Source organism: Periplaneta americana, chromosome 12, assembly GCF_040183065.1.
Source record: "Periplaneta americana isolate PAMFEO1 chromosome 12, P.americana_PAMFEO1_priV1, whole genome shotgun sequence".
Classification (NCBI taxonomy): Eukaryota; Metazoa; Arthropoda; class Insecta; order Blattodea; family Blattidae; genus Periplaneta; species Periplaneta americana.
This window is the reverse complement of record NC_091128.1, coordinates 14,548,528-14,561,190: the sequence shown is the minus strand read 5'-3', so window position 1 is coordinate 14,561,190 and position 12,663 is coordinate 14,548,528. Positions and strand designations below refer to the sequence as shown.

The 12,663-nt window shown below is 36.1% G+C and overlaps 1 protein-coding gene across 9 annotated transcripts in view; it reads right to left on the bottom strand.

Annotated features, from left to right (window-relative positions):
* Positions 1 to 12,663, bottom strand: part of Nup58 (nuclear pore complex protein Nup58) — a 247,679-nt gene that overhangs the window by 146,110 nt on the left and 88,906 nt on the right. For all 9 annotated transcript variants that reach the window (XM_069840824.1, XM_069840821.1, XM_069840822.1 and 6 more), the window contains exon 5: positions 2,062 to 2,260. In XM_069840824.1, the coding sequence (XP_069696925.1) occupies positions 2,062 to 2,260 (199 nt within the window). The remainder of the gene's footprint in view (positions 1 to 2,061; positions 2,261 to 12,663) is intronic.

The following is a 12,663-nucleotide window of genomic DNA, read 5'->3' as shown; positions in this document are numbered from 1 at the left end:
CACTGTCAACATGCTGAGTGTGTTTGGAAATATATACAGAAAAGTATACTCTAATCGATTTGAATAATTTCAAGGGAAAAATTGTTCCGGGGCCGGGTATCGATCCCGGGATCTCTGGTTGAACGTACCAGCACTCTACCACTGAGCTACCCGGGAACTCCACCCGACACCGTCTCAACTTTTCCCTTTATATCCACACAACTCGCGTGGGCTGACGAAACACCAGAGACCCACAACGAGTGCACACAATCTCTGTGTGACTTGAAATTGTGGTTTTCTGTTAATGTACACAGTAACGTATATATTATGCAAATCTAGTCTTTCAGGTGAAGCTCCCTGTAAAGCCGATTTGAATAATTTCAAGGGAAAAATTGTTCCGGGGCCGGGTATCGATCCCGGGACCTCTGATTGAACATACCAGCACTCTACCACTGAGCTACCCGGGAACTCCACCCGACACTGTCTCAACTTTTCCCTTTATATCCACACAACTCGCGTGAGCTGACGAAATGCCAGAGACCCACAACGAGTGCACACAATCTCTGTGTGATTTGGAATTGTGGTTTTCTGTTAACGTACACAGTAACGTATATATTATGCAAATCTAGTCTTTCAGGTAAAGCTCCCTGTAAAGCCAATTTGAATAATTTTAAGGGAAAAATTGTTCCGGGGCCGGGTATCGATCCCAGGACCTCTGGTTGAACATACCAGCACTCTACCACTGAGCTACCTGGGAACTCCACCCGACACCGTCTCAACTTTTCCCTTTATATCCACACAACTCGCGTGGGCTGACAAAACGCCACAGACCCACAACGAGTGCACACAATCTCTGTGTGATTTGGAATTGTGGTTTTCTGTTAACGTACACAGTAACGTATATATTATGCAAATCTAGTCTTTCAGGTGAAGCTCCCTGTAAAGCCAATTTGAATAATTTTAAGGGAAAAATTGTTCCGGGGCCGGGTATCGATCCCGGGACCACTGGTTGAACGTACCAGCGCTCTACCACTGAGCTACCCGGGAACTCCACCCAACACCGTCTCAACTTTTCCCTTTATATCCATACAACTCGCGTGGACTGACGAAACGCCAGAGACCCACAACGAGTGCACATAATCTCTATGTGACTCGGAATTGTGGTTTTCTGTTAACGTACACAGTAACGTATATATTATGCAAATCTAGTCTTTCAGGTGAAGCTCCCTGTAAAGCCGATTTGAATAATTTCAAGGGAAAAATTGTTCCGGGGCCGGGTATCGATCCCGGGACCTCTGGTTGAACGTACCAGCACTCTACCACTGAGCTACCCGGGAACTCCACCCGACACTGTCCCTGTATAAAGGGAAAAGTTGAGATGGTGTCGGGTGGAGTTCCCAGTTAGCTCAGTGGTAGAACACTGGTACGTTCAACCAGAGGTCCCGGGATCGATACCCGGCCCCAGAACAATTTTTCCCTTGAAATTATTCAAATCGGCTTTACAGGGAGCTTCACCTGAAAGACTAGATTTGCATAATATACTCTAATTGATTTGGACAACAAAAAAATTTCCAAACTTTTTCATGATTCTTACTGCATAAGTCTCCTTAATAATGTCGTCTGTAAACTGGCGGTTCATTGATGATGGTTCGGTTTTTATGGAAGTGATCTTTTTTTTTTTTTCTGGCCAGTTTATATAGAATGAGATATTTTTAAACAAGGGAAAGTATGCAAGAAAAACATACTGGCATATGTTTGGAACATGGCCTTGAAATGCCCTTCACCTTATTATAATGCCATGATATTGTGAAATTGCGTATTGTATGGCACTCACCCATATGTAAATTTAGCAAGATAACAAAGCTCCTTTTGTTTGAAAATATACGAACTAACATTGTTCTACTGTAATCTTTTTACTGCAGTAAATTTCATTAGATACAATAGCACACATTACAACCATTTGAAAAGATATGTTTTATGTATTTCAGGTATGACAAAGTAAAATCGTGAAAACTGTAATGTGGAATACATAGTGAGGCATCTCTTAACAACTAGAGGCATGCAAATACATATCACACTTGCCTTGAGGTGTGAGAGCCATGGATTGTGACAATGACTGAATGTGTTTCTCAGTGTTCTCAATTTCCTGTCTGAATAATTGCATGTCACGTTCATATCTTGCAACAAGTTCCATGAAGTATTCTACAGGAGCCACATTGTCATATTGCAGACCAGGCGGAGTTTCACGTGTCCTCTGAGCCATTTCTGCAAGGTGTAAACACTGAAACATAAACAGCAGCTATGAATGGGAATGTTTTTCAGTACCTCCAATCCCTTATTCTCCATCAAGTTAATTAATGCCACTTACACCTTTTTGGGATTTCACGTAGTATTTAGAAAAACACAAATTTGGTATTTATCGATTTTAAAAAGGCATTTTATGAAGTCAATAGGAAAAAAACTAATCCTTTACGAATTCAGCTAGCCTGGCATAGGTGAATTCTATTTCATTATCTCTAATATGGGGATGACTGGCGAGAATGATTGCTACCAGATGAATTTTGACATGGCAAGAAACAGGTAGTAAAGTTTGTTTGGATCACTCTCATTCAGAGATGATTCTTTTATGTGTCGTAAATATATTACAGGGTCCCCATGGCTTTACTTTCCTACGAAGAATTTTAAGGATTTTATTGTCTTTAAATATAGGTATCACCCTTGGCCGGGTTTGAACACATGACCCTCGAATTTAATGGCGACCATAGTAGCCACTCGACCAAAGAGTGAAATTTCTATATACAATTAACTCTGGATATAGTGAATTCGGTTGTAATGAACAATCAGCTATAGTGAACCTAAATCGTTGGTCCGACCCGCATACATTAATATTTCTGTTTATAGTGAACTCTCACTTCGGTTATAGTGGAACTAAAAACTAGAACTTCCTAGAAAATATTGTTATTTTAAAAAGACCAAAATGGTAATTTACAAAAAACCTTTATTGTATAAACTTCCAAGAATATGTTTACAACAAAATTTCAAACCAGCTACTCCTTAAGTGCGTTCATCATCATCATCATCATCATCATCATCATCATCATCATCATCATCATCATCATCAGACAACGGAAAAAAAGTAATTTGGATGTGAAAGTAACTACAACGCAAGTAGTTTGTCTCGTCAGAGGATTGCTGTCTACATAAGCACAGTAGGCATACTAGAGATATGTGCACGTAAGAACTGTTTTCGAATAGATGGTTCAGAAGGTGCCTGATATTTTGTGTACTTTTCTATAAACCCTTTAAAGTGAGGATTGTCCAACGTTTTGAATGGAATATTACAACTTATCATCATTCGACACAAATCCTGGTAAAAGTCATATTTCATATTTGAGGCGGAATTTGAACTTGAACCCTTATTTTCTTCTAACATAGAGCAACATTTTTCATGTGTTTCTGTGTATTACATTGATGTTCTATCGATTGTTTTGTTATCCTTTTTAATGCACATATACATAACCCATATTTAATTGTTTCGCCAGTATCTCTACTAAAAATGTCGACACCATATTCTTATATTAAAGAATACATCCTATGTTTTTTAACATCTGTCTTATGATCACTTCACCAAACACAAATGAATAATATATTTATGTATCTCAATGTTTTCTGTTCACGTATGGACGAGGACTGACTGAGAATGCAGAATGGCAATTGTTTTCGATGTTCGCGTGGAGCTCTCTGTGACGGTACCGTATTGTAGCTACCTACTTGGGAAGTGCGCATGCCTCATGCTATAGTCTATGTGTACAGTACTTGTAAACCGTAAACATGACTTTTATTTGACTTTTTTTCCACTGTCTAATCATCATCATAATGATCTGAACAAGTATAAGGCCCAAGTGAGTCATTCTCGGTCTACCTTCTTTTTTGGATGGCCCAAAGATCTCTTCCCCTTGGGACAGTACTGGAAGTCTATTGTGATTCATTTGTTGGACATGGTTTTTCCACTGTAGCTGGTACTTATTTATAAACTGTGAGACTGGTTGCAATTGAAGTTCTTGCATGATTTTTTTTTTTTTTTTTGCAATCAAAGTGAGTATATCCTAGTGTTGCTCTCATAAATTTCATTTCACAGGCTGTTATTCTGCTGATATCAGTACTTCTCATTGTCCATGCTTCACTTCCGTAACATAGTACAGGTCTAGCTAAGGTTTTATACAGTTGTATTCTTGTCAATGTATTAGGGAAGGCTTCATAATTTTATTCATTATTCCCATTGCTTTATTGTATTTGCAAATTTTAGAAGTTATATCTGTTTCACCAAAAAATGTTAAATGTTAGCCAAAATATGTAAACTCATTTACTCTTTCTATTACCGGTAATTTGTCATTTAAGCAAATTTTGCTTGCAACTGGGTATTTCCCCCAAAATACCATGACTTTTGTTTTTTCAGTATTGATCTTCATGTCGTATTTTGCACTGATCATATTTAGATTACACATTGAATATACTTCATTGCGTGCAACTAGGGCTAAATTGTCAGCAAAGAGTAGACTATCAAACTGTAAATTTCGAATTTCAACTGATAGAAATTGAACCATAAAGCATCTCTTTCCAATCTTTAATGATTTTGTCCACACACATAATATATATATATATATATATATATATATATATATATATATATATATAATGTATGTATGTATGTATTTATTTACACTGCAAGTGGGCAAGCACCCGGTGGCAGTGGTATATACAATATTAACAATACACAGTTAAAATACAATACATAATACAATTTACAACACATATACAATTTTATACACAATACAATAAGAATACACAATACAATTTAACACAATAATAATAAAACATAAAATAAAACACTTACTTTTACAACACAACCTACATAATTATGTATAGGTCCTACATAAGTTTCAATAGTCTTTCACTTTACTCTCATCTCATTCCCTGTAGTGGCACTATGACGCATTTCACTGACACTTTAGCACACATTTCACTGACACTCTGTAACACATTTCACTGACACTATAGAACACATTTCATTGACGCTATAAATTATCACTGATCGGAACTGTTCCCTGCACTGTAAAACCATAACTTCACTGACTCACCTCGCTTCACTGATACAACAGTTCAAATAAGTCAAATAATTGCATTCTTATGCATACTTATAAACAGAACTACATTTAAACTAAACATTTCTAGTCTAAGGCCCTCTTACACGCTATTTTTAAATAATTTACAATTCAAAAGTAATATAGATAGGCCACAGCCTGGTCTTCTCAACCATGAATTTGTTTCCAATGTGAGAGTCTGTTGTTGGTTCTAACTGCTATTAAAGTTGTTTTGTAAATGTTATGAATGTTAATTAAAAGCTGTTGGGGGACATGATCATCTGCTAACACCTGAAATAATTTATTTCGATTGATTCTATAGAAAGTTTGTTTAAAATCAATAAAAGCAATGTGTATGTCTCTAAGTTGAATTCTCTGTTTTTTTCAATTAGCAATTTCAATGTAAAATAATTATCGCAGCAAGACTTGTCTCACGAAAACCATTTTGTTCTTTCCCAGTGATACCTTCCTAATGTTCATATAATTTGTTCTTGAAAATATTTGTATATGTTTTGTACATGGAGTTCAAAATACTTATTCTTCTATAATTTTTCTTTAGTTGTAGATCCCTTTTTTGTGAATGGGTATCACCACTGATTTAGTTCAAACTGAATACACTACAGTGGACTATAGTGGACTTTATGTTGTCAGCAAACAGCTGGATACATGAAGAAATTTGAACTGGTCTAGTTCAGTTTTCTGGGATGTCTTGCCCATTTCAAAGCAGATTTAAAAATCTAAAAAATTAAGACTAGCATACCTGAATAAATCTTTGATGAATTTCTGTAAAAGAAATTCAGTGATTTTTGGAAATACATTATTCCAACAACATAAACGAAGAAGAAATACATGGATATGCCTAAGGGATGAAAGCAGATATCAGATAGACTATATCATGGGCTTACAAGGAAAAGGTATTAAATCCAAAAATGCGAAAAATGAGTTATTAATGATAAAACAAACAAATTATGCTTTGTCTACTGGGAAAACGAATTAAGTCTTAAATATTATAGTTCCTTAGTAATGAAACCTTCACAAATTATTAAGTCCATTACAAACAGAACATTGACAGGAAAAAAGTAATAAGTGTACTTAATATCTTTTGCTTGTACACCTCAATATCACTTTCAGAATATCTGTACAGGCAGAATGATTTTGGCTCACAACCTGATCAGGTACACAGTGATCTATGCTAGTGATTAACATTGATTCAATATGTTTTTCTCATAAACATGAACAATTACATCACAAGATGAAGGAAATTATTGCAGCTAGCTTTGCAGAAAAATGCTGAAGTGATTGCTAGTAAATGACTCTTCTTAAAATATACATGATAGCCAAAACAAATAAATACTGTAAATATTTTAACATTTTGAGGTGAAGTTACTATTTTTATGCTATACCTAATCACTTTTTTAAATCTTGTTTTGGGATCCAGTAGGTTCATTATTAAAACTATTTAAATAACATATTAGAACATTAAAAACAATACCAAAACAATAAATTCTAAATGTAGACCACCTAATGACAACAAGATAGTTGTTGTTGTTGTCTAGTGCCTTGCATTTGGCAATGAAGCCATTAGCAGTCGTGCTTTCCAATACTTTTGAACTGTTGTTTCTTCTGATCTTAATGCTTCACAGGTCTGCAAGTGGTCTTCATTCATTTCTGCTGGATCATTACTCACGACACATACGGGTGAAGCTGAGATACCTATTCTGTAGAGATGACTTGCTAGACAGTCATGATTTGTCAATAGTCTGAAGGCTGCAACTGCTGTTTTCCTTGGTCTCTGGGGGACTATATCTGGGTTGGAAAGTAGTGTAATCCATTTTTTGTCTTTAGCATTTGACATTTGATTCTATTTCTTGTAGGTATGAATGAGAAAATTTTGTAGTGATCAAGCGTTTTATTGAGGAATATGAGAAATTAAATTTAGACTTTTGTTTTATTGTTGTGCCTTTCTTGGCAAGTGTGTCTGCGGTTTCATTCCCCATGACTCCAGAGTGTGCTGGAATCCATTGGAGACGGACAATCTTATTAATTTTTGGAGTTGTGTTAACATTTTGAAGCATTCTCTTATTTTTGTTGACTTCTTTGTAGCATTTGACCATATTCCCTGAATTGCAGCTTTAGAATCTGAAAGAATTACTGTCTTGTTATATTTATTTAAGGGAAGATTTACTAATTGGCGGAGAGCAATGTGTATAGCCTCTATTTCACCATCATAATTTGTTGTGTCTCTGCCAACAGAATGATAAAAGGAAAAATGTGTACATGTAACTCCAGCTCCAGTAAGGTTTTCTGTGGTTGATCCATCAGTATATATGTGTAGCCATTCTTCTGTAGGGTATCTAGTATTGATCGTTTCCAGTGCTAGAAGTTTTTGTATTTCTTTTGGTGTGTCTGATTTACTTATTTCCTCTGTTAATTCCAAACTGAAGGTAGGTTGCAATAATTCCAATGGATTTTCTCTTATAAGTAAATTTTCTCTGGTGTTAGGAATGTTCAATTTCGATTTAATCTGCGTTACCTTTTCTAGGAAACTACTATGAGTTTTAAGGAATGAAGAAGGGAGGTTCTTTTCTGTCCATTTAGAGTTTGGCAGTCGTAACATTTTCTCATGTTGGAGCAGTGCTTGTTCTTCTATTTTTGAGGTTATTGATGGGATCCGTGTTAAGGCAAGCATGGCATCAACAGGTGTGGATTTAACTGCTCCAGTGATTAGGCGAAGAGCCTGATTTTGTATTTGTTCAAGTTCATTGATGTTAGCATTTGCTGCTGTTATTAAAACTTCAGAACAGTACAAGAGGTTTGGTTTAATAATGTATGTTGTATTAAGGACTCTCCTTGAGCAGCCCCATTTAGCACCAGCTAACCTTTTCAGGATTTGCAGTTTCTTTTCAACCTTTTCTGAGATGTTTGTTATATGTTTTTTCCAACTAAGTTTTCTGTCGAAAGTGATGCCCAAGTATTTGGCATCATCAACTGCTTTGAGTGGTTTATCATTATAATTTATGTTAATATTCACTGGTTTATATTTTAGTGTAAATAATTCATAAGTTGTTTTTTCTACATTAATAGTCATGAGGTTTTTGGAGCCCCATTCATGTACTTTGTTTAGGGATGTTTCTATTCTGTCTTTAATTAATTTAGGAGTGTAAGGGGTAGTGATGCGCCTCCTATAGCCTCTCCTACAAATTCCCAACCTCAACCTGCCCGTGGTACACCCTGCTTTTTAACAGATGAGGATCTGGGGACCGAGTCACAGCGGTATAACTGGAGGAAATGCCATTTACATATGTGCTGGCCTATCACAGCACAATAGCGTCCCTCAGCAGCACATGAGGAAAAGGTCGGTGGATCTAAATAACATCTATTTAGTCCTCCTGGCTAGGTCCGAAGGACCCGTTTACCAACGACAGGTGCGGTCCCCCTTGCATAATGGGGGTTTACGTCGGGTGATGTAACTGCCACATTGTAAAAACTGGTGCCCGTTAAGAAAACAGTTACATGAAAGCCACAACATACATGAGTATGAATTCTAAAGATAAATATTCCGGAGTTAAAACTGTCCCCCAATCGGATCTCCGGGTGGGGACATCTTTAGGGAAATCTCATCATACAACAAGATAGGAAATATTAAAAATTTTACTGTGGATATTCCATTTCTTATTAAAAATGTTTGATTAATAAATTAAATTTCATATGATCTGACAATAGAACTGTGAGATGGATGTAACCAAAATTATAGAATGAATGGAACTTCAGATAAGCAAAATAAATTAAATAACATGTAACATCTAGAATAAACATGATGATTTAATTTATTATAACAGCAATTATTATTATTCAGGATGTAGTAAATAAAATTATCATTCACCAGCAGAAACCTCATCAGTCATAAGTGAACAAGAAGTGTTAGAGAAAATTGATAATGCTTTCGCAAGTGATTTTACAGATTTAGATTCTCATTACCATTCTAACTCGGAATATTCAGAACACAATGAAAAACTGTGGCACCTGGGGAACCAACTCAAGAAAGTGGAAGTAGATGAAGAAAAAGGAATCCAAGCAAATGGAAACGCAATGTGAAAAAAATTAACATACGGACATAAAATAAAAAAAATCACAAAATGCTAAAATTTTTAAAACCTCTCAATTGTAACTTGTGTGGATTTAAGTGCACTGAAAACATTTCTGAAGAGCAGTAAATGGAGGTTTGTTCAACCTATTGGAAGGTAGAAAGACTTCATTCTCAATTGAGTCAACAGTAGCACACCAGGAAAGAGGAGGAATCGTAAGAATCTTGACCAGGGGCACTGTTTTTACGATTCCTCCTCCTTTGTGTTTGGAAGCAGTCAGAATTGCCTTGTTTCTGGTACACAGTGTTTTCAGAAAAAAATTATTCGTAAACTCTGAACCTTCTCTCTGAAAGAAATACTTCATCCACAGCAGGTGGTAAAAATGTTCATGAAAAAGAAATCCAAAGACGAGAATGGTGATGTTGTTAATTAGCTCAAAGTGAAATCTTTCAATTACACGAAAGAAACATTTTGGGTTCTGCAATATAAGCGTGGGTATTCTGATGAAATAGAGCAATCAAAATTCGTGGAGAGGGACGACCATTTATTTGTCTAAAACAACCACTAATAGAATACTCAAATTCACTACCAATGAGCTCAGTAAAGAATAATCTTCTAAAAGTCTGTCGAGCAAGTATCATTCCTGAAGAGTTGCATGGCTGGTACAACACTCTGCCAACATGTGACATTGCAGCTGACAAGGTCCAGTACCTCCTGTGGATGACAGTGGAAATGATAAGTGATGATTCTGAAGATGAGTCTTAGTAAGCTTGTGATTTAGCCTCTAAAAAAGATCGATCATTTAATGCACTCTTTATATCATGAAGTTCAAAATCTGTGAATATATAGTTTCATTCAATTCAATTCAAGCTATGTTAAAACCATAATTCAATGTGCAAAACATGCTAATATGTAACATAATACATGTATTATTTAACAAGAAGGAGTAGATGAGTTTAAATGCAAAACCAGATTTTTCATAAACATTCAAACTTTCAAGTTGATTTATCTCAATACTATCTTTATGGACTTAATTAATACCTTTTCCTTGTAAGCCCACGATATACTGGTACAGGAAAGATTCTGAAATTGCTTAAAAAAATGCAAAGATTTTACCATGAGCAGATATTAACTCAGATCATGTTCTGCTGATAGGTGGGTTGGAGATTCGTCTGAAGAAAATAAAGAGGAAGACAAGTGGCAAAGAAATTCGACATGGAAAAACTGAAGAAGAGGAAAGAAGAAACAAATTTTCAAGAGAAAACCGCTACATTAGAATCCACACCTGAGAATAGTAATGAGTGCTGGACTCATCTAAAAAGCTGTATAACAGAAAACAGCAGAAGAAACAATAGAATACAGAGGAGATCGAAGAAACCTTGGTCCCAGGGAAAATGTTGGAGAAGATGGAAGAAAGAAGAAAATACAAAAACATCAACACGGAAGAAGGTAGAAGAAATTACTGGAAACTAAACAACGAACTAAGAAGAGAAACTGATAAGCCCAAGGAAGATTGGATGAAAGAGAAATGTAAAGAAGTAAAGGATCTGGAGAGAAAAGGAAGATATGATTTAATGTATGTGAAGTTAAATGTTTGGACTTCACAAATAAGAACAGAAAATTCATATGGTTGATAGAAGACGAAATAGGAAATGAAATAACAGACAAACAAGGAATACTGAACACATGGATGAAATATGCAGAAGAGTTATATGAGACAGGGAATCGTCCAGATAAGTTAGACATAGAAGACGAAGCAAACATATCAGAAGACAAAAAAGGATTTTCTATTTTAAGAGAAGACGCTGAACTAGCGCTTAGGGAAATGAAGAATGGGAAAGCAACAGGAGTTGATGGAATCCCCATTGAGTTAGTGAAATGCTTTAGAGACACAAGAAGGAAATTATGCAACGAAATATATGAGAAAGGCGAATGGCCTGAAGATTTTACGGAGACGGTATTGCTGTCAATACCAAAGAAAAATAATGCTAAGTAATGTAAGGAATTCTGGGCTGTCAGCCTGATATTGCACTCAGCAAAGATTTTCCTGAGAATACTGAAACGACGTTTATATTCTAAGATGGAGGGACAGTTGGAAGAACAGCAGTTTGGCTTCAGAATGGAAAAGGTACAAGGGATGCAACTGGACTACTACAAACAATCGGCGAAAGATACCTAGAGAAGAATAAGGAAGTGTATATAGTATTTGTGGACTTAGAAAATGTGTTTAACAGATGGATTGGAACAAACTGATGGACATCCTGAAGAAAATAAGAGTGGATTGGAAAGACAGAAGGCTGTTCAGTAGCCTATACATGAAACGAGTCAAAGTCAGGATAGGAGAAGAAATGTCTGAAGGAATTGAAATAGGGAGAGGAGTACAAGGATGCCCTTTATCATCTACCCTGTTCAACATCTACTTGGAGGATTTGGTGAAGAACTATTTTCAGAGCATGGGAGCGGTAAAACTAGGAGGAAGAAGAATAAAGTGCATAAGATTTGCTGCTGATATGGCATTGTTAGCAGAAGAGGAGACGATACTAAGGGATATGCTACTGGAGCTAAATGACAGCTGTGAGCAGTATGGGATGAAGATAAATGCAAACAAGACGAAGACCATGATTGTTGCAAGAAAAATAAAAAAGGTAAACTTGCGAATTCTAAATGAGACAGTAGAGCACGTGAACAGCATCAAATACTTGGGATGTACTATAAGCAGTAACATGAGCTGCAGCCAGGCAGTTAAAAGGAGGATAGCAACAGCAAAGAAAGCTTTTAATAGAAAAAAGAGTATCTTCTGCGGACCTCTGGAAAAAGAACTAAGGAAGAGACTAGTGAAGTGCTTTGTGTGGAGTGTGGCATTGTATGGGGCAGAAATATGAACATTACGACGAAATAAAGAGAAACAAATAGAAGCATTTGAAATGTGGATATGGAGAAGAAAGGAGCATATGAAGTGGACAGACAGAATCAGAAATGAAGTTGTGTTGGAAAGAGTGGGTGAAGAAAGAATGATACCGAAATTGATCAGAAAGAGAAAAAGGAATTGGTTGGCTCACTAGCTGAGAAGAAACTGTCTACTGAAGGATGCACTGGAAGGAATTGTGAAAGGGAGAAGAGTTCGGGGCAGAAGAAGATATCAGATGATAGACGACATTAAGATTGTGGATCATATGCAGAGACTAAGAGAAAAGTAGAAAATAGGAAAGATTGGAGAATGCTGGGTTTGCAGTGAAAGACCTGTCCATGGGCAGAACATTTATGAATGTATGTATGTATGTATGTATGTATGCTTGAATCTTCTTCTGGAGCTTTGTGGTTCTTCAATTTATCTAGAGTGTGTTTCAATTCATCACAAGAAATATGTTTCTCTACAGTATTATCAGAAAAATAGAGTTCAAGATGTTGTTTTATGTGAGATCATAACTGTTGAAAGTATTGCAACCAGTTTTCTTGGG